The sequence below is a fragment of the Stegodyphus dumicola genome, chromosome 1 (assembly GCF_044657685.1).
Source record: "Stegodyphus dumicola isolate Sdum_Otavi_A_Nest chromosome 1, ASM4465768v1".
NCBI lineage: Eukaryota > Metazoa > Arthropoda > Arachnida > Araneae > Eresidae > Stegodyphus > Stegodyphus dumicola.
In genome coordinates, this window is record NC_140768.1 from 145,634,085 (window position 1) to 145,658,238 (window position 24,154).

Below are 24,154 nucleotides of genomic sequence, written 5' to 3' on the forward strand. Positions count from 1 at the left end.
ATTTAAAAGCAATAGCTATTGACAGGGGCTTTTCACCCAACATTATTAATCAAGCAGTTAAAAAATTCTCATCTCAACACACTAAAAGCCACACTCTTATTTTAGGAGATTATAAAAATTCTGTTGTCATTCCCTTCTTTCCATCAATTAGCTATAAAGTTGCACATATTTTGCAGAAATTTAACTTTCGGGTTGTTTACTCTCCCATTAATAAAATTCCAACTTCTATACTCAAGGACCCCATTCCGGATATGAATTCCTGGGGTATTTATAGGATTCCTTGCCAGTGCGGTTTAATTTACATTGGCCAAACTAAGAGAGCCTTAAAATTTCGCGTCAAAGAACATGAGGCATATGTTAGAAAAAAGGAAACACAGAAGTCTTCTGTTGCTCAACATTGTTGGTCCGAAAATCACACTTTCAATTTTTCTGCTGCCAAAATTATTCAAAAAACATCTTCCATTGGAGAACTGGATTTTCTAGAGGCATTTCACATTCATAAAAATCTTTTTGTTCTAGTTAACGATCCTAATTCCAATCCAAATTTGCCTTCGGCTTTTAGAGAAATTATGTTTTAGTTCTGGTTTCGCCAACAGATGGCGCCACTTGCTTATTCTTGTCCAGGCTTTCTTATCTTATCTAAACATTATTTCCTATCTTGTTCATTTGCGGTTTTGCAGCTGAAGATGATGGTTCGGTAAAACCATCGAAACTAGTCCTGTGAAAATTTTGTGAATTAACGCTGATTTTTGTTGTTTGACTTCTGATTCAGTAATTATTCGGCGTGTTATTGTGTCTTAATTATAATGTATAATATATGCTATAATGTGTATGTCAGTGCATTTATGATAGATAATGCAGTGCCTTGTTTTACAAGCTTCTTAGATATTGTAAACAAGGCACTGCAACCAATGAGAGAACCTCGCACTCTACATAATAATCATACACTTACAAATGATCATGAGCCTATTTCTTTGGCTATGCGCACAAGTATTACTTTGAGAGAACCTCGCACTCTACATAATAATCATACACTTAGAAATGATCATAAGCCTATTTCTTTGGCTTATGCACACAAGTATTACTTTGCATGCACCTCTCTGGAGACCATTATTGTAAACAGAAGAAAAATGGTATTTACAATTTGCTTTTACTTTTGAGCAATTTAATCTCAAAAATAAGTTTCTTTGATTGCATCAATTAAATTAGTATTCAAAACTAAAAGAATGCACTGTAAACAATGGAAGAATAAATATGATTAAAAGGAAAAAATTGAGTTATTAAATGGCATTAAAATGATATTTACAAGAGAACTTGAACAAAGTGATTGAATTTAAACTCACTTAGAAAGTTACGTTAGATAATTTTGTTCTTTATTGCATAATGTGTATATATTACAAAGATGTGCAATTAAATTACATAATGTTATGGAAAAAATGAAGTCTCAAATACTATGACTGCTGTTATGCCACAAATTTTGTTTTCCTTCTTGTATCTTCCATAGATAGTTTTCTTTTGTATTGATTATTAGTGATAGTATTTTGACTATCATTTTGCAGTAAACCAACTTAAGTGTTAGCCATATTGCACCTGTTTAATCCATTCCTGGTTTGATGGAAGTTGATCGTAACTTTGTTGCAATTATTATCAGAACACTGAAGTGGTAATTTTGTGTTTCACTGGAACAGGAGTTTATTCTTCACTGAAGTAGGATTTGATTTTTAAAAATTTAATAACCATTGGAAATTTTGCTACCACTATCATTGAACAAGTTATTGCAGAGAAATGTGTAACTTAATTGGAAAAGAAACACAACAGTATTAATAAAAATATGGGAGTGTAGCACCTTAGAGTGGTGTAAGTGTTGCATAAAACTGTATCGATTTTGAGTGTGATCAGACATGGGTACACCTTCGTCAGAAGTGAAAATGTTTTTGCCAACGTCAAAAGAGTAGTAATTGTGTTGTTTAAATATTTTAAACAACATAATTACTACTCTTTTGACTTAATTTAAGTTTAAAATATTTTTATCTTATTTTATCATTATTTATAGGTGGCACTGTCCTCTTACCAGATGTTTATTATTGTGCATGTATTCATTCTCTTAAAATGGGGCTGTTTTCGCACCAGATATTTATCATTGCATATGTATTTTTTTTAGTGGCAACAAATGTGAAACCAAAAGATAGAAGAATTCAACATTCAGTGAAAATATAAGTGTGTAAAAATTCTGCTAGCACATATAATAGTGTAAATCTTAATTATTTTGTGTCCTTATTTATCGTGCCAAAGAGCCGTCTATACAAATTCAAGTTCAGGTATTTAAGCATTATTAATTATTTAACTTACCATCAAACACATGTTTGTAAGGAAATGAATGGGCAGAACAAATAGTAAACGATCATAGTGTCCTCTTCGAAGGAAGAACCAATGAACCAAGAAATTGTTTAAATATTAGCATTTTGAAAGCCATTGTGAAGAACTGAATTGAAAACTTTTTAGATTATACACAAATTAAACTTTTTGTCATTTTCTGAGATGCCATTAAAATTCACTCTGTGGTGCATGAAGGCTGCCTTCTGATTTTTATTTTGCGGAAATTTATGCCATATCTTGTTAGTGTGGTCTAATATCCACTGGCCAAATGAAAAGTGCTGAAATATTACACTAATTATGTACTTAACATTAACTATATCAACAGGCAAATCCTGTACTAACATTCAAGGCACTTGGAAAAAGTTTTGTCAAAAACCCCGTAAAGAGGCTGTGACAAACTTCAGACTGAAAACAGGTCATGATTGCATGGCATATCAGCTTAATAAAATTGGTATCCTTCCATCTAGTATATGCCAAATTTTTAATTCAGGCATCATGAATGCAGAACATCTTCTTATGTGCCCAGAACTAGATAAAGGGTCTCAGAAACAGGATGAGATAGGGAAACTATACTGGAATGCCAGAACTTTCATGAACTCCTTGTAAAGATTACATCTCTTATGTTTCTTTCTTTGTTGTTTAAATTTTTTACCTTTTTGCTTTTGTTCCCATGTTCATTTGTTCTGGTTCTTGCTTTGAATGTTTGTTCTTTTTTATTATATATCATTGCTCTTGTGTGATACTTGAACTGTTTTATATGTTTGGATTGATCCTTCCAGTAAAGCCATATGTAACAACAACTGTGTGCTTGAAAATGTACTATGTACTTTGAAAATGAGAAATGAACAAATCTGCTATAGCTAATCATTTTGGTGAATTTAAACCAAATTCTGACTTCTTTTCTGCAAAAATTATCCACAAAGTTTCTTCAATTGGTAAATAAGAGTTCTTTGAAGGCTTCAAAAGAAAAAAAAATTACTTTGTGTAGTTTAATAACATAAATTTCAATCGGTTTTCTCTCTATGCTTTCAAAGTTCTACCATCTACATTTTTCACATTTCATTACTATTTTTTATTTTTTTTTTTTTTGGTAGAGGATGTTATACTTGTTTTATCTTTGCTACATACTTTTATTTCTCTATAAACATCACTGTTTCTTCTCTCATCTTTGGAAAGACAGTTTGCTTCTGAAGAAGAAAGGTCTATGTCTGATGACCTAGAACTAGACAATATTTAGTTCTTTTAAGGCATAATTTTAAACTGTAACCATTTTCTGAATTATTATCAGCTTTGGCACCAAACAAGAAACTTACTCAGAATTGTGGTCTTGCTGTATTGGTGCATTAGTCAACATTATCTGCTTCTATGCTAGAGTGTCAAAAAGTACATGTGCCTGTTGGAATTGAGCAAAAAGCAGCACATCAAATCTATCAACCTTCTTGAAAGATCTGCAGAAGGAAAAGATGATAGAAGCTATATTGTCTGCCAAAGGCTATGATTAATGAAGAATGTACTTGTTGACCTTCCCTTGTCATTTAAATCCATTTTAAAGTACAACATCAGTTCCAAGCAGGATAAACAATACAGCAAAAATATTATAATCCAGCACATTCAGGACTTCATTGATGGCAGATTATTGGACTCAATAACACAATATAATATTTATTTTGCATTATAGAATGTAGTCAAAAAGGGAAAAAATAATCTCATATAATAATTCTATACAAATATTTAATGAATCAACTTTACTATTAAATAAATTTGTTCATAATTTACTTGCATTTAGTTAGTTTTTATCTTGAAATCATCATTAATGCCAGTGCTTGAAATTCTTTTTTCTTTTTAAATCAGTCTGTAGAATATGAATATTTATCTGATATTATATATTTTAGTTTTTTTCTTTTTTCTTTCTGAAATGAATTGTTTAGATGTATTGAACACTTAACCAGCCTGATATCGAGTAATTTTGATGGAATTTTCCTTTTTATTGTTATCCTGCATTTCTTTTTCTACCTGTGGATTCAGCACACTTTGAATTATGACTTTATCACCTAACTCTTCCACACTTCATTTTTATTATTTTCAACTTATTCAATAATTTTTTAAAGCATTAGTAATAAATTGTTTGGAGGAAGACTTCTAACTATCTCCAATAATACAAAGTGATTGGATATTGAATCATCAATATTGTCACTGAGAACTTTGCTTCATGTCATTTGGCCACAGTTTTTCTCAAAAGTTTTGTAACTTTTTGCTGTTTAGAGATTTACAATCAGTATTTAATAACTTTTGCACAAACTAGTTCCTGTTTTTACATTTAAAGCTTTGAATAAATCCACTAGTTGGATCAAAGTTGTTAACTCTGGTGGAAGGTGTGATACAGTACACCCCCAATGACATGCAGAACTGAATATCATAATATCTTCCAAGCTGAGGTCAGAAGGTGTAAAATGTGCAAAATAACTGCCCAAGTGTTTAGAATTGCTGGAAGGCCATGCTCTTCAAAATTATTTTAATGACTAGTACAAACTGATTAATAACATCCAGATCTTGGTGAATTTTTAGACACATGTCTTGTTTTCATTCTTTTGTAAGCAAGGAAGTTATCAGTTTAGGAAATGCTTTAAATGAATTAAGATTAAGGAAAGAAACACTATTTAAACAATAAGTTTTAACATATAATGAGCAAAATAATCACTAAAAAAAACACAAGTATTGCAAGACTTTTATGCTAAGCTGATTTTGCAGCACATTCATTGAATACCTAACTATTATTATCAGTTCTCAAGTTTTAAATTATGAAAGTTAATATAGGGTATGTTTGATGGATTTAAAATCGTATCATTTTATTTATTTATTTTAGTATTCAGTATTATTGAATATTGTGATAAATTTTGTTGCTTTCTGATTTTCCATGTTCCCAACAAAAAATTACGAAAATATATTCATGAGGCAAAAGAGCATGTTTCCAAAATAGCTATGCAGCAATCCACAATGTCGGCAAAAGATATTTATGTTACAATTTAAGTATTGTATAACATGTTTGTTTTAGCTTGTGTGCAGTGCAATGTGGTACCAATGCCAAGTTTGCACAATTCTGTGAAGCTGACTGAAGTAAAAACAAATCTCTGAGTTTATAGAGCCACAGCAGGGGGGGGGGAGAATTTTTCAAAACGGTTAAGCGTTTTATTATCTCTGGTTCTTGCTTTTTAAATTTTATTTATTGTTTGTTTTTTTATGATATTCTTAGCATCTAATTCTTAGCTTTTGAAAATAGCTTTTGTTTTGGAGAAAAGTTAATCACCATTAAGTTCCTGAATGCTCCCCAAACCTGCCAATAAATTTCCAGTCTTCTCAGTATTCTTTTTTTTTTCCCTCTCAAGTTTGTAATGTTATATTTGCTTTAATGGTCTTTCTTTTAATAGGTTTTTCAATATAGGAAGATTTGCTGGAATTTCAGAACAAGCAAACTTAGAATCAAAATTTTTTGATGCAGTTAAATTGTAAGTATCCTTAATGGTATTTGCCCATACTTTATTTCTTTCTTTGTAAATTCGATATTATATTTAAAGAAGAGAAATTTAAGCAAAAATCAGTGTTAATGTTATTAAAAACATTCCATGTTTCAAACAAAATTAATATTATATATTATGGGCTAAAGACTTATAATGATAAAATTATTGTAATTGCTTTTAGAAATACTTTATATATCAGAGAAAAGATATTAATCATTTATTAATAAGGAAAATTATGATTGTTTAAATGATAAAATAGGTTACTTTTAACCATTGTTTCAACAATTGCATATTTTTGCTAAATCTTCACAAATAAATTTCTTTAAATTCTTATTTCATCACTTAATTATGAATTTTAAATTAAATTAATTATGAATTTTAAATTATTGCATAGTTTAATTAATGTTGTAGTTTGAAATTTCTCTTTGATTAGCTAAGCACCCGGATTTTAAACTACACATTTTGCTTCAGTTTATAAATAAGGGCAACTTGCATTCATCTAACTTAGCAGTTTTCAAACTTTGCTGACTAGGAACCCCTTAAACAATATTTGGTTTGTTGAACCCTTAAAATTATAATTTATTTTATAAAACCACCAAAACTGTAATTTATTTTGTGAAATCCCTAAAAGTGTCATTTTTACAAGAAAAACGAAAATTTTGTGAAATCCCTAAAAGTGTCATATCCTCAGGAAAAAAGAAAGGTTAAAAAAGCACTAAAAATACATTAATGTTTCATGCGCTTTATGTAAAAAATAAACAAAAAATTATTATGTCATAGCAATTGTAATTGTAAAAACAGATTCACTTCATATTATTTTAGATAACAATAATAATAGAAAAAAATGATTAGTTATTGTAGATAATAGTTTAACAGTCCTTGTGGAATTCAAGAATCCTTCCATATTTTGAATTTAATTTATAGATCCTCTGATGCAAATGCACAGAACCCCAAGGTTGAAAAAAAAGGAAAAAATCTGAAAACTTTCAGATTTTATATCATGTCCAAACGGGTGTTTTTCGCATTTACAGACATATACATGTTTTGAGAGCATTTGGGCTAAAAGTATTTAAAAACAGCATATCTTTAGAAATTAACAATAGAGACAGTCTCACACGCTGGAGATAAAAGTGTTTTATTCCCTATAGTGTTGTCACTGCTTGCTTTGAAATGATTGAGTTTTTAATCAGAAATTCATTATTAAAGTTTTACAAATATGAAATAGACAATAAAACAAATTCCAAATTCGAGCTTCCAGGTGCCCATGCTCAGGTGGAGGACTATGTTATTCAAAATTTGATGACTCTAGAGACCATTAATTTAGAAATCAAACAACAAAAAACAGCGTTATATTTTCAAATTTTTGCAAGACTAGTTTCGATGGTTTGGTAAAACCATCGAAACTAGATTATGGTTTTACCGAACCATCGAAACTAGTCCTGTGAAAATTTGAAAATATAACGCTGGTTTTTGTTGTTTGACTTCTAAATTAGTACTTGTTCGGCGTGTAATAGTATCATAATTCTAGAGACCATTGCTTGTGAGAAACATATTGTTGCGTTTTTCTTTTCTGACACCAGTTCTTATGTTATTTTTTTCCTTCACATTCGTATGCGGTTTGTAGATTTTGAGTGAATAATGATGACACTTGATGAAGTATCAAAACACACTTTTATTGGCTGGTATTAATCAGGGCAGCTCTAAAATCTCGTTTACAGTTGTCGAACTGTTATAAATATGCTGACACAATCAGCGACACAGCTTTCAGGTTATCAAGCTATTATGGTGGAGACAGCTTCTCTGCAAAGCACCAGAGTACAGCTCCTGACTCTGCTCGGTCGTTCTCGGAACTCCACGTACTCTCGAGACTCTTCAAGCTACAACTCACGATGCACTCGACGACACATAGAGCACGGCTCCCAACTCTTTGGTTCAGTCGTTTCCGGAGCTCAACACACTCTCTCGACAATGCACTAACCGCAATACACTAAGAGGCTCCTTCGGTGCACTCGACGACTCACTCGGCACTCGCTGCCCGGCTGTCAACTCGATCGACTCCGCAGGGATTGACTCGCTAGACGAGACACCAACTCGATACTAACTTGCACTCTAGATGAGGCACACACACACGCCCTCTCGATGAAGCACACTCACTTGATACTGACTGTCAGCTCACTAGGTGAGACACTTACTCTCGCACTCTGTGCGAGGTACACACTCACTAACTGGCTGCTGACCAACAGGGTTTGTATAGGCTTGTGTTTGAGAACATTCTGGGCTAAACTGCTAAGAATTTGCTCCAGAAGGTTCTCCATCTGCCCATGGCATATCGCCAATTTTGGCGCCAAACGGGTTATTTCTCGCCAAATGTGGCAACTGTGCCTTCCCTTGCTATTTTATGACAACCCTAAAACTGCTTTGCGGGGAAGCCATCTCACCGCGCCTGTACATTTCGTAACAATATATATATTCATGCAGATTCTTTATTATTTAGTTTCTTTAGATATTATACAGGGTTGTAATATTTGGTGGCAACAATTTGAAAAGTGATGCAGTGGTTTGTAGTAATTCGGCGCAAAATATTGTGTTGAGACTAATAGACCTTCTCGACTTATGCCCCTTTGAGCTTTTAAAAAAAAATTGCATATCTGGCTACTTTTGTTAGGTCTCTGGTTGTATGCTGATCTTCAGGTTTTAAAAAGACACATGCTTGATTACTTTCATGATATTTTGTATACTTATCTTCAGCTTAAAATATACTCAGAAATCTGATTAGCTTTGTAAGATATTTTGATCATATTAAGGTTATCTTCAGAAGTCACTCATAAATCTGATTACACTTGTAAGGTTTTTTGCCTGCCCATATATTCTAAGAAACGTGCAAAAATTAGATTTTTTTTTAAGATAGGAATTATCATCAGACTGTAAAAAAACTCTTACTACCTTTTTCAGAATCTTTTGGTAATTTTGTTATCTTCAGATTGAAAAATTCATATTTATTACTGTAGTATTCCATATTTTGGCCATCATATGATTATCTTCTTCCTCTTAAAAATGCTCATAAATTTTATTACATTATATAAGGTGTTTCAGGCATCTTCAGATTAAAAAAAAACTTATAGGTATGAATATGCTTTTAAAACCTTTTGGTCATTTTGTGATCATCTTTAGACTCTGAAAAAAATATCTGTAAATTTATTTATCTCTGTATCTTTTTGATAATCTTATAACCATCCAGTGGTGGCTTGTGGGTTATTTAAATGGAAGTTCACAAAACTAATTTCTGAAAGTAAATATGCAGACACGATGTAACTTACAAGTTAAAAAACATTTGCATTTTCGTAAGTTAAATGAAAACAATGTAACTAAACGAAAGCATGTTCTCCTATGTTTAAAAAAAAATGTTATATTTTATTTCTTACAATGTAATGTAATAAAACCATAATATTGCTTACACTATATCTTTGAATGTTGATTACAAAATAGTCAAGTACAATTTTTGTCAAATAAATCCAGTCATCTTTTTTTTTTTTCGTGTGTGTGTGTGTGTGGCAAACAAATCAGTAACATCTTTATTGAATTTAGGTATGTCATTTATCATGCTTTTTTTCTGAAAACATGGCTACAGTGCTTTGCCTGTCATAACTCATAATGCTCCTTCAAAAATATGGTTTATCTGGTTTTTAGAGTTGAAAAGTATTTTTGAGTTTCAACAGTGGCCATTAGAATAGTAACAATAATAAGCAACAGTTTATAGGTCTCTGAAAACATAGTCATGTTTTGTAGAATACTAATGGCACCAGTTATATTTCTGAAATCTGATCTGCTCTAATCACATATATCTTTAGCAGCTACAGTTCTATTTATATGAATATTTTCTCTCTTCCTTTTTCTCGAACTTTCATATAATTCCAATATCTCCTCCATCACTGCATCTATTGTGTGTTTAATGACTGCTGGAAAACATTTACTCGCTTTCTAACCAGTGCTGCATCAGTCAGTATTTTCTGAAGCTGTATGTGTAAAACATTCACCTGTGGCATAATTCTGTGAAGCACTGTAAGTCAAAACACAAATTTTGAGTCTTCTAAAGGGCCATTCACACTAGGGTTTATCTGAGCTAACAGAATCAGTTCCATGTGTCGACTATCTCCGCTATATGTGCAGTTCAGATTTTTCAACTCACTGTGCTATGATGAAAAACTGGTTTTGGAGATGAGTCGGCTATGTGAGTGGTCTTCATTAGCTCAGATAAAGCCGAGTGTGAATGGCCCTTAACATAGGATAAATAGCCCCTGCTTGATTTATTATTGCTATAGCTCGTTTAGATGTTGACTCTTAATTTTTCCATGCTTTCAATCAAGTGCTCCCTGTATTCATACACTGTATTGAGGATTTAACTCTTAAAATTCAATCCCATAGCTGAACCATGAGGTATCGTTTTCCTAACAGTTTCATCCAGAACAAAATTCTCTCTATGAAGAGTTCTTGAAAAAGTTAGTAACATCACTGTCTGGAAAAAATACTCAAACTTTCTGATTCTGACTGCTTGCTTTCTCAACAATCAAATGGAGCTGATGCACATAGCAATGTACAAATTGTGCATTCTTGTAGATACATTGAATAAAAGCTTGGAACACCAGCATGATGATCACTCATCATGCTTGTGCTGTCATAGCTTTGCAATGTTATATCTCGGGTTTGTGCACTACTATTTCCAAATTTGCTTGAGTACATTCAGCTATAGATTTTATATCATGCCCTAGTGGATTCTTGAATTCCACTCAGTCTCTCAGTCAGTTTTCCATTACTTAAAATGCATCAACAAACAACAACCAGTTGGGAAGAGGATGGCACATTAGTAGTTTCATCTACTATTACACAAACAAAACTTCTTTGAAGGTCTTATTTTTTTTATGGTTTTGACAAACAAGGAGCCTGCAGTCTATAAATCATTTTGAATTTCTTTTGATGTTCCTTTAAAAACATTGACACTAGTTAAATGGTCTGCCGAGAAGGTGATAAGACCTCTAAAAACTCTTGGATTTACTGAATTCTCATTAAATCTCATTCATCAGTCCTTGAAATACAAGCTCCAGTGCACTGCAAAACAGAATACAATCAATAATTTTTGTTAACAACAATTTTTGACAACTTTCTAATTGTGTCTTTTAATATTTGACTAAAATGCACTGTCGAGTTGTTGTCGAAAATCCACCTTTCCTAGCAAATTAAATTCTAAGTTGGAGATTTAAATGTGATTGTGAGTATTCATGCTCTTTTATTTTCGAAGTTAGATGTGACACAACTCACCGAGCTTGAATCCTCGTTCTGTTTTGCAGACAGGAGGCATGGAAAACAAAACAGCCTGTCAGTTGATTTGCATCCACAGATCCATGAACATTTCTCATATAAATCGGTTTTGAATTCCCTTTTGAAATGTCCTGTCTTGCATTTCGTTACCTGGACGAAGTTTAGCAAAATTGTTGGCATGAGTATTTTCATTTCAGTTTTTCCAAAGACGGTGTTGAAAAATGTAATTACTTCAGTTTGGAAACACTGATTTTATTAAATGCGATCTTAACTCTTTTTACTAGTTCATAAAAAATATAAATTGAAAAATGATAACAATAAAAAAATAAGAAGAAAATGGAAAAAAAAATTAACTAATCGAATATAGCAAATCAAGGGAGATTTTGGAAGGAATAACTGCAAACAGTGTGCGCTCCTGCTCACTGAAGATGCATGAATGGAATGGTATCAGTAGGGCTTTTCTTTCTCCTCTCACTCTTTTATCTCTATAAACTGGTTTTCAAGGAATTCCTTTGATCGCTCATGTGTTCAAGGAAAGTGCTGTGTGTTTATAGTAGCCCACAACACAGTATGTTGGCTATAGATTGGCATATTTAAAAAAGGAGGGAGAAACTCATCCTGGAAGTTGACAAAGATCTTGAAGTATACTTAATGTTATTTTTAAATTTATTTTTCTATAAAAAATGTATTTCTTCTTTTTTTTGGGGGGGGGAGGGAGAGTTCACATGCTTATGGGCACAAATAGAGAAGCAGCCACTGTGACCATCTCTGAAAGTCCTTGCTCTCTTTCTCTTTTTTCTTTAAGTATAATAGCAAAAATATGTTATTGTTCAAATGTAATGACAGTGGTGGCATTTCCATTTAATCTGACAAAATTTAAGAATTATATTAGGATACTGTTATCAACTAGAAATTAAGTGCATGTGTTGGATAGAATTGGAACAATTGCATTCTGAATTCAAAATTTTATTTAAATTGATTCTTATGCATTTGAAAAAGTTTTCATTTATTTGTTGAGTTGTACTATCCTTTTCCTTTCATAGAAATACATAATCTATTTAATAAATTAACAAAATTGCATTTTCATGTGAAAAATATTTCATTTTCAGGAATTCCAGAAGTAGTTTTTCAAATGATTCTACAAGATGTACTTTACTTCCTGTTGTAACAAAAGAATCTTCGGACATTTATGAAGCTTACATCAAAAAGGGTGTAGAAGGACCTGTGATGCCTTCCGCAAAATCTCTGGAAATTTATCAAGAGTATTACATGAGCAGGCATCAATGAAACAATTATTGATGATATAATTAGCTGATTACCATAAAGTTCTAATAGGAATATCAGAACCTAAATATTAATATATTCAAATGTGAACATTGAACTAGGAGCAAAATACAACCAGATCTCACCAAGAAGTTACCCTTAGAACCAAAAAATGGAGAAAGGCATATTTTTCCAGGCTGATCTGTTATCTGAACCTGCAAAGAATAGGCCTTTTTCATAAATATTTAATCAACGAAATGTGTAATAAGTAAAACAAAATTCTGAATGATAGTCTTCATTAAACATTCAGATATGCTTTAAATCATTTCTATAAAAGAGCAACATGTATTAATAAATGCCATATTACTAAGAAGGGAAATAACTTAATGTTTAATTTATGAAATAATTAATGATTCTATATTCAATTTCATACACAGTCTTTTGAACTTTTTCTCAATGAACAACATATACAGTTTTTAATGTTACCCAGACTTTTCAAACCATGTTTTGTGGTCGATGTTAGAGAATTTTCTTCCAATGACTATCAAAAGTTCTATCATCACTAAATTTCCTTCCCCAAGTGCCAACATGTTAAACCCAGTTTTGCAAAATCTAAAAATAATTTCTTCTATGTTGGGCTAAAAGATGGGTAGAAAAAACAGCTGTTGTGTAATGTGAAAAACTCATGTACACCCAGTCAACAAAAAAAAAAAAAAAAAAAAAGGGGGGGGAGATAGTTCTTTATCTTCTGTTCTACTTGGTTGATTGATGAAATACAACTTGCATTTTTCATGTCTCAGAAGCGCGACTTAGGATATGTATTAGATTTATATATAGCATTGTTGTAATATATGTATTTTGATACAAAATTGGACTTCTCAAATGACATGCCATTTGTTTTCATATTTTGATTCTACCACTCAAATTTTGCCTAAAAACCAAAATTTTGTAAAATTTGGTATGAAATTTAATCAGTAATTTGGAAATTTACCATTGACACACGTTTTTTTACTTTGTGCCAAAAATAATTCATTTGGTGAACTTCTCAGTTTACAGCAATCTATTTCACTTTCCCTGTGCATGAATGAAAAAAAGTTGTGTTTTTTTCTTTCTTGCTTATTTCTTACTTCACATTATATGTTTTAATTATAATTATTATTTTTACTTTTTTACTTTTTAAGAATTTCATTGTAATTATTTGAGTTGCATGATGGAATTATTTTTCTTTAAATGGTTATTTTAAAAATTTATATTTTTTCATTCACATCATGTTCTTTAAGTATGTTATCATATATTTTTTTAAAACTTAATTTAATTTATTTGAATAGCACTTTTTTTCATAGAATACTTTTTCCTTGAGTATTTCTTATGATGCTGTTGAAAACTGCATTCTGCATTAAAAGAGAAAATGCCACTATTGAAAGGCATATTAATCATAAAGCATGGTTAATACGCCTTTCAATGGGCATTCAAAAAAGATATATAAATGAAAAAATTGTATTATCTACATTCTAATTTAGAATGATATTTATGCAATCAATTTTCCATAGTTTTATCACTGCCATTGTTTACACAATTGTTTTTGCATTTGTTACACATTTGCTACATTTAGTTTATTAAGATATTTCCTGTATTTCCGAATAAGTTCAAAGTTTTCATTTTTAAAATCGCAAAAATCAAATAGCATAAAATGAAAAAAAAAATTATGCAAATAAATATTTTATTTTTATTTATATTTTAGTTTTCTTCCTAATGGCTTACTGCCTCAAGAAAACTTTAATGCTTTAATGATTTTCTGGAGGCTTTCTGCATATATATATATATATATATATATATAATGTTTCTGGAAGCATTTTGCATGTATATCTGCATCCTCCCTTTTTTATTCGCTTACATACCATAGTCACTTTTGAAAAGCAAGGTCAGAGTAAAGTAGTGAAGCAATTTTGTCTATGATATTGAATATCTTTAGAAGCTAGACAGGAGATGAAAGAAAAAGACTTCCATCAATATTGAAAACATTTTTAGGTGATATCCATACACATTCTTGGATAAATTCATGAATCTTCACTAAATTAGGCTGGACTATTCTATTGGGGGGAAAAAACAGTTGCCTTTTGCAGTGATGTTTCTTCTATCTTTTTTGTTGGTATAGGCTCATTCGCTGGAATATTTGACTTACTGCACTGCACTGAGTGAAAACCCCAGCAAAATGCATTATTTGAACCTCTAGATATTCTCCTTAAAGCCACAGTTTTCTACTTTCTTGTAATTTATTCCTTCCAGAAACATTTGTTTTCATTGTTGAAACAACAATGTTCAGGTTTTTCCACAGTTATATTTAAATAAATTTTGTATTCTTACTAAATTTTTTGAAAACTTTAGTTTAAAGGTATTTACTTGTATCATTCAGGGAAGCTACTTTTCATTTTCTAGATATTTTAACTGTAAATTAAGTTTAAAGTAAAACCTGGAAGACAAGAGTTGAATTAAAATGTGCTTACCAAATGATATAGGAATAAAACATCTCCCAAACTATTTTGGTCTACAGATTCCAGAATTTTACCTGTCCCACCTTTTGAACCAATTTTAATTATATAATAGTATTGGTAGAGGCCGAAATCTGTTTCACTCAAACATCTAAAATCCTCCCTTATGTATGTATTTTTGTTGGAATGGATTACTTTCCCTCATGCCAAGTAGAATGCTAGTGCTAACAATAACCTGTTTAAGTAAAGTGAAAACTTCTCTCTTGGGATCTTCATGCGCTTTCATTATTGTGTGGCCGTTTTCACTTAGAATAGGATTACAACTTTGGGCATCAATAGCTAAACATTGACGCTAAATAAAGGAGATGAAAGGCACATTCAAATAAAAAAACTACTTTTAGTCACTTCAAAAGAATGATTGGCATCCCATTTAACAACACCCAATAGCAATGAGCCATGCACTAAAGTGATGGGGGAAAGCACCAGGTAGAAAATAATTCAGGTCTTCGGGCGACCTGCCCATGTCTAAATGGTCGGGCATTATGGGTGACTTCAATCTGAAAGAGTTAATGTTGGGTGCAAATTCTAAATCATATAATTTCAATAATTTTGAAGACCAGTTACTGGCAAGTTAAAGAGCATATTTTTTTAATTATCGGTAATAATATGAGAAAGGACTATCTATTATAAATACTCTTTGTAAGAGGTTAATATAAAATTCATATTTCATACATTTTCTTAAAACGTGTTATGATCAAAGGTGCCAAATTATTAAACTGAGTGTATGTTGTTAAATACTTAAGGAGCGAAGAAAAATATGCCCAAAACATAAAATTAGACAAAGCAACAATCTTCTGATTGGCATATATTTTAGCCAAGACTCTATCGATTTTGAGGACAACAGGGGCTGGACCCCCCCCCCAATCACTAAAAGAAAAGAAACTGAAATATTCTTTTCTGTTGATAATGAGAGACCTGTCCTTGTTGCCCTAGAAATCAAAATGTCTTGGTTGGTTCATTTGACTGAAACTAAATATTCAATTCTGAAAGAAAGAATCAAGTTTAATAAAAAAAAAAAAAAAAAAAAAAAAAGAGATAATTATAAGTATTCAAAATTCATTTAACACTGAGAAGCTAAATTTTTTTAAAATCTACTCGGGCCGTTTTTATGAACCTTGGCGCTTTAGCATAATTTGAGGCACATGATCGAAACGTTGGGAAAAAAAGCAGCATGTCGTTTCAGAAAAAGTACGATTTTTTTTTTTTAAACACCTATGTTAGAACAATGCTATATATAAATATAATGCAATATATCCTAAGTCGTGCTTTCTAGACATGAAAAACACAAGTTGAATTTCATCAATCGCCCCACTAGAACAGGCGATATAGAAATGTCCCACCTTTTTTTTTCCCACTACATCCTTAGGAAAATGGATAGTGTTTTATTATTATTATGTATATATGGAATAGATGCTAACAAATTTGATGGAATTCTGAGCCGTAAGATCTTTGTAAGATACCTCCAGTCTGGTAGAAAGTTCAGGTTACATTTAATTTTGTTACACAGTTGAATTATGATAATTTGAAATTATGATATGGTTTTAATAGTAAAATGAAACCTCTCTAAAGCAATTACCTAGTGTTCAGATGATTTGTGCAGGTATATGTTTAATAGCAAAATTTATGTATGCCAGTAGTTATATTAGGAATGTCATTATTTCAAGAAAAATGATATTAATAATTTGCAATTCATTTATATTTCCAAGTATTTGGCGGTTTGAGACTGGTTAAATCGTTTATATGTTTTGACTAGCATTATAGTCGATATTTCCTAGCATTAAAGTCAATTTTATCCATTCCTACTAATTATACTAGCAGGAAATGGTTCCGTGCATAAAATATATATATTATCTAGTCTACTATCTTTTTGTATTTTTATTTATGTATTTTTTGTACATCCTTTTGTATTATATTTCACAAACAAAAATTTTTATAATGGTTTAGTTTAAGTATAAAACATCATGCATGAGATATTATTGTAGTTAAGATACAATAACACGGCAAACAAATATTAATTTAGAAGTCAAACAACAAAAATCAGCATTATATTTTCAAATTTTCACAAGATTAGATTCGATAGTTTTGCCGAACCATCATCCTCAGTTGCCAAAGCACAAATGAACGCTAAGCTATAGTGATTAGATAAGATAAGAATGGCTGGACATGAAATAAGCTACTGGCCCCATCTGTTGATGAAACAAGAACTAAAACATAATTTCCTAAAGGGCTGAAGATGGATTGGAATTCCAGCCATTCTTATCTTAGCTAATCACTATATCTTATCTCATTCATTTATGCTTTGGCAGCTGAGGATGACGATTCGGTAAAACCATCAAAACTAGTCCTGTGAAAATTTGAAAATATAACGCTGACTTTTGCTGTTTGACTTCTAAATTAATATTATAGTAGTATTGTATATTTATAAATTATAATTTGCCTGAAAGTATTAGTGTAATTAGAAATGGAATGACTTTAAATTTTCACAAATCTGAATCCTAATACAAATTTTACAGGTTCTGGAAGCTCTTGACTCTTTTGAATCTCTAATTTTTGAAATGCAAATAATACTCATAATAAAAAAAGAAAGGAAAAAAAGGTGCTTACTAATCATCTGCACACCTCTAGTGAAATGCTGTGGAAAAGTACTGATGAGGTAATGCAATATGTTTGCCCCAAAGTATTTATATTGCAACCCAGGTAGATATAAGCTTAATGTTCCCGCAGTAGCAATCTGCTTCTGCAGATTATGATCCCTCCTGTGAAAATTTCAGCGTCTTAGCATAGCGGTGGTCCTTGTACTTCAAATTTCGTTGTCTTTAGCGAAAAACTCGGACTTACTGCAGGCATTGAGCGTAATGAAGCCCCTTTTTTATTTCTCATTTTAGGATTTTAATGCCGAAGTTTGGTGCGATGCTGAGTTATTGATATTTTCTGATTTTTTTAATGAAAACATATTTGCTGCATACCTGGGGAGAAAAACAGTGCCAAAATCGGTAAAACAAGAATTTTGCGTGTCCTGTATGGAAAAATTCGTGACAAGCTCGCGATTTTTCGATGGAAATACAAATGATCAGAAACTACCAAACACACTTTTACTTTGTAGTAAAGCTTTTAATTAAAGAACAATTTAAAATTTTGTGTTTAATGAAAAATAAAATTTAGGAGTATAGTTTCAAAAAGTATTCTTATACTAAGAAGTTACAAATGAAATTTAATAAACGAAGTATGTAAATAAAATTCTTGAATCTTGAGGATCATTTTCCTAACATAATTTGACAAAATATATTTCAGTAAAAATTAGCAGCCGTGGTTGAATTATTCAACTATGGTACATTCATACGGTGCAAACGTACATTCCATTTTATACCATGGCATGATTTGCTAGAAATATTAAGAGCCTATTGGTAATATGTTAAATGTGTTCAGAAATATTAAGATAGATGATTTGAGAATTCTTAAGAGAATGCGGCACGCTCGTTTGAAAATTTGGCCGATTTCTGTAGACAAAATGGCATTTATGGCAGATGCAAGCTGATCCAGGTATTAATCATACTGTAACAGTTGCATTCGTCAATAAGCATATTTATTGAATGCCAGTGAAAGTTGTTTATTTTTGGGGGGGGGAGGAGAGTTTGAGGATTTTTATATTAGGTTTTAAAAGATTCAAATGACAAAAATATGTGAACATACAAGTTTTTGAATCTTAAATCGTTTTTAAAAAATTGTGTAATTCAAATGACTCATCCCCAAATATAATGTTTCACACTTGTATATATATATGTATATACTATAAAAGAAAGAAGGAAAGAAAAATTATTTAGATTTTTTTCACATGCATTTGATCAGTGGGCCTTAAAACATGCACAAGCATGTGAATATGGAAGCTGTGTATTTTATTTTCTTAAATTTGGTTTTTAATTATATGATCATGGTTATAAAATGCGTATGAATGTTATCTTAACTAATAGATTCATTTATCTCAAAAACAAATTGCTTTATCATTCAGCTTTGTAGATATTGTTAAATTAAATTAGAATTAATTTTCAAATTAGAAATCTTAAATTTAAACTTGTAATCAGCAAGGAAAACTGATCAGAAAAATATTAATAAGTAAATTAATTTCGAAATATCTACACAAATTTTTTCTATAATGTTAGTTAACAACATGGAAAACTAATCAGACAAGATTGAATAAGTAAATACATTTTGGAATATCTTCCTAAAATTTTGTACTTAAGAGCTTATCATCAACATGGAGAACTGGCTGGCAAAAGTTAATAAATCAAATCTTTTCGAATAACTGCACAAATATTTAACCTACAATTCTGGAATATTTTATTCTGCAACACATTATAATGGATGTTTTAGATATTGGAAATCTTATTCTAAAGGAAACTTTATAAAATGTTTCAGCTTTAGTATCAAACCTTTCAGCTATAGTATCAAAACCATTTTTATAAAATTGCGCGGAGATTTTAGGAAGGCTTATAACCATAGTCTGCTGCTTCAAAACATGGGCCTTATAAGGAATAGACTAACCCAAATGGATTTTCTCCCTCGTCTGAGGTGTTTCCAGCTGTCACCTTGATCACATCCGAAGGAGTAGGGACAACGTGCAGAAATTTAACAGTGGTTGCCTATTGCAGCGTGTATAATTGTCAAGAAAAAGCAGGTTGTAGCACCTCATTTCACAAATTAGAATTTCTCCATATTTTTATTTTTGAAATTGAGATTGATTTTTAAAAATTTAGTATATTTATCAAGCATAATTAACATTCCAAATAATTATAAAGCTATTGCATGCTTTCAGGACTGGATACTTTTTTAGCTTTTCTTATGCTGTAAGGAAATTTTTAACTATTTCTTTTAGAAATATTTTAAATCTGAACTAATAGAAAATTTCAAACAAGCAATTTTCTCTTGCAATTTGTATGCTTTTTATTGGTGTAAATAAGTAAAAAATACTAAAATATTTAAAACGAATTTTTGAAAGTTTTCTTTAAAATTCTAAATTGTGCTGCTTTTTTAAAATTATAGATGAATATTATAGCACAATTTCTATAAAGGAATTTTATTTCAATTATATTTCATAATACATCATAGTGATAAACACTTTTGACTCCTTAATAATTTTTATACATTTAATTCTAATATTAAAATTGTATTTAACCATAATAATTAATTTTGCTTGTATTTTATAGTGATTTTTTTTAAAATTTATTTTTAGTTCTGCATAAGATTTTTTTTATTTCCTGTTAATTGAATTTATTAGCCGAAAGGGGCGGTAGCCTAGAAAGCTTGTTAGTTTCGAAGCGCCATTTTGCGCTGTTTTACTATAAATGTCCGTGTCTCCTTGCAAATTGTTGTTACCAAATATTATCGCCCTGTATTATATTTAAAGAAATTAAATAATGAAGAATCTGCATGAATACATGTATGTTTCTCGCACTGTGACAAAAACGACAGTATCTAGAGCCATCAAATTTTGAATAATGTAATCCTCCACCCGAACATGGGCATCTGGATGGCTGAATTTCAAATTTGTTTTAATCTATTTAATATTTTGTAAAACTTTAACGAATTTTTGATTAACAAACTCAGCGAGTTCAGAGAGAGTACTGTACGGAAAATAACAGTTTTATCTCCCGTGTGGAAATTCTAAAGATATGCTGTTTTCAAATGTAAAAAAGGTTCCTTTTGGCGTAATATAAAATCTGAATACTTCTAGATTTTAGTTTACCTTTTTTTTTCCCCTCCTTCATTACACTCAGAAAATTTTATGCTCCGAATTTTATAAATTACTAAAATAAATATTCCACTTTAATGTTAATAAGTTAATGATGATATAATCAAATAAATGATTATTTTGTAATATTATTATAGTTTTGAAAATCACTGCCTGAAAATGGTCATTTAATTAAAAAAAAAGTTATCAGATCATGTTTAATTTTACCTTATTTATTTCAAAGCATCATGTACTATCAATCTTATTTAATCTTACGTTATTTGTACGCAAAATTAAGTTCATAAATTTTGTGCCTAGAGTTTTTACTGTTTTATCAAAGTAAAGATGTTTGTATGAGAATTGCTCCTGAAAAAAATGTGCAAAATGCAGTAAAATGTGCTTTAATGAGATATATTAAAACCTATTTGGAAAAAACTGTGGCTTTCATAATCTCATCACTATACAACGTATCACATTTAATAATTAAAAACAGTTATGTGATACAAACACCATAGGCTTCAGTGTTAAAGTAAACCAGATCGTCCCTACTCTTTCTTGCCGACATGCCGGTGATGCGCGCCCCGCCCACTGGGTTAGTCTATCTCTTATAAGGTCCATGCTTCAAAATGACACTTCAAGGTTGTTGTGACCAATCCCTTCTCATGTGTCTTCATCAGCCGCACAGAATTATGGGATTTTAGCAAATTAGAGAATTCGACCTTTTCACCGTAGTAGTTGTTATGGCTTGAGTCTTGGTTTGGGGGAGGGGGGGAATGGACTTTGACAATAGTTCACAGACTATAGAAGTGTAGCTCTGGGAGATCATGTAAGAAAATAAAACCTGTATCTACGTTTCTGTTAATGCTGATCTGTGAAACACTGAATTTAATATTAATGTTTAGGTAACATTTGAATGGTTATAATATGCATATGTACAGCCAATTTAATGTGTGTGATAATTAAAATATATCTTACACATATTGTTTATTAAATTATCATAAAATGAATTTATTTGAATATATTTTGTGAATAATACATATAATAAAATTTTTATACCTTAAGGAGATCAAAACTGTATATTTTGTGAATATGTATTATATAAACTGAAGGTAAAACATTTTTTTATCGTCATTTCTTGTGAATTTCTTACTTGAAATAAAAATTTCAATTCTGTTTTGGTATTGTATTCTTATTAAAGCTGAAAATTCACCAGTTTTTTCCATATTACAGTAAAATTATATGAATTTTTAATTTGCTGTACTATTGTTTAAATTTTACATTTTTAAGGAAATAAATCACTACACTTTTTTCGTTACATATAAATTGAGCTATAAAATGACTACGATAATGATAATTCATAATTCTATTTAGGGTGTCTAAAATTTTGTAATACTTTTGAAAATACAGCAAAAACGTGCATAACACTAATGTTAGAAAATATGAAATAACAAATAAAAACGTAAGAATAATATGTCTGTGGCTTAAGACAATTCCTAGCTTAGATCGCAGAGAAAACTACCTGCCTTAGAAATTGGATGCCTTAGTGGATGACTTTTTAAGTGAAACTTGCTCGTATCCATTTGTTTGCATTTAAAACTCTTAATTAGAATAGAGAATTAAGGCAGTTGTTGTATCAAATTCAGTGTCTTTTTGCCCTATGCCACCGAAAGTTAACTTTCAATTTTGTACACCAAAAATTTTGTCTTTATACCCGTTGGACGATTTGCTTGTTTTGGGCCATCACTTCTGGCCCTTGTACTGGCGCAAAGCTGATGGCTATTAAATAAAGTGCCCGGCCATTAAAAAAAAAAGAAATTATGTAGTGTCCACACCTGATATTTTTATTATATCCTCCGATGAACCGTGGTTAGTTGTCATCCAGGTAAATCTGGAGTTGACTGTGATAATTTTTGCTAACTAATAATTTAGAAATAAAGTTTCATTTTAAAAGAATTATTTTATTGCATTGATGATCAAAATATTGTTTATTTTGATTAAAATTTAAATTATTTCTTCTGGAAACTCAATGATACATCTTTTGCTGTGTGGACCTGCAACATTTTTTTTTTTTTTTTTTTTTTTTTGAATGGAACAAGATAAACTGCAAAATGAAAATGCTGAAAATCTTTCAGGCATTGATAAAACTGAACTGAAAATTCCATTTTGCTTTCACTGTGCATTTTTCATTTCCATTCCATTCATGAATATATGTTTCATGAATGGAAAATAACATAAATTCATTATATGAAACATATACATATATTCATTTTATGGAAAATAAGGAACAAATATTTGTCATTCATGCATGTATATAATGAGCAATATCATTTGTTTGATATACTGTATGTGTCTTGAAGCAAATAATGATGATTTTTCCCTGATATATATTTTTACTTAAAGAAGAAAATGAACTTGACATCAAAAGAGAAGATAAACATGCCAAAGCTAAGCATAAAATTAGGCAAAGCATCAACCTTTTTTTTTGGCATAGATCAAGACTATCGATTTTGAGGGCAAACAGGTACAGGTCCCTCTTCAACAGGAGCAAAGAAATCTGCAATCGAAATCTATAGATTTTTGACTAAAATCTACGCCACACGGATTTTTCTTTGCCTAATTTTATGCATGATATCAAACTCATTTTTTGCATAAAAATTATCTCATAAAATACTTTACTGGCCTCAATATATTATGGCTGGGAGTTTTTGAAGTTGTTTTATGAAGGAAAAAAGAACTTTCTTAATAGACAATGTTATGCAAACAAACTTATGTTAAATTAGTACAAAAAAGATAATGAATGGCTTAGGGTAAAATAACTAGATTTTTCAAGACTATCGATTTTGAGGGCAAACAGGTACAGGTCCCTCTTCAACAGGAGCAAACATAAATTCATTAACATAAATCAAATCATCATTAACATAAATCAAATCATCATAAATAAAATCTGCAATCGAAATCATAGATTTTTGACTAAAATCTACGCCACACGGATTTTTCTTTGCCTAATTTTATGCATGATATCAAATTCATTTTTTGCATAAAAATTATCTCATAAAATACTTTACTGGCCTCAATATATTATGGCTGGGAGTTTTTGAAGTTGTTTTACGAAGGAAAAAAGAACTTTCTTAATAGACAATGTTATGCAAACAAACTTATGTTAAATTAGTACAAAAAAGATAATGAATGGCTTAGGGTAAAATAACTAGATTTTGTAAAGTAGGGAGATTGTTCCACATTTGAACTTTATTATTAGAATCATGCTTTTTTCACATTACAATTACAACAGTAGATATAATAATATTACATGTAGTGTTTCTTATAGTTAATTTATATAATAGGTATAATAATTAATAGCAAAAATAATTATATGTAATTATGTGATTATAATGCATATAATATTTATTGTAACT

General features: G+C 30.5%; 1 protein-coding gene across 1 annotated transcript in view; it reads left to right on the top strand.

Annotated features, from left to right (window-relative positions):
* Positions 1-21,916, top strand: part of FIG4 (polyphosphoinositide phosphatase FIG4) — a 136,075-nt gene extending 114,159 nt beyond the window's left edge. The window contains exons 20-21 of the mRNA XM_085821610.1: positions 5,802-5,879; positions 12,314-21,916. Of these exons, the coding sequence (XP_085677736.1) occupies positions 5,802-5,879; positions 12,314-12,491 (256 nt within the window). The 3' untranslated portion in view covers positions 12,492-21,916. The remainder of the gene's footprint in view (positions 1-5,801; positions 5,880-12,313) is intronic.
* Positions 21,917-24,154: the final 2,238 nt, after the last annotated feature.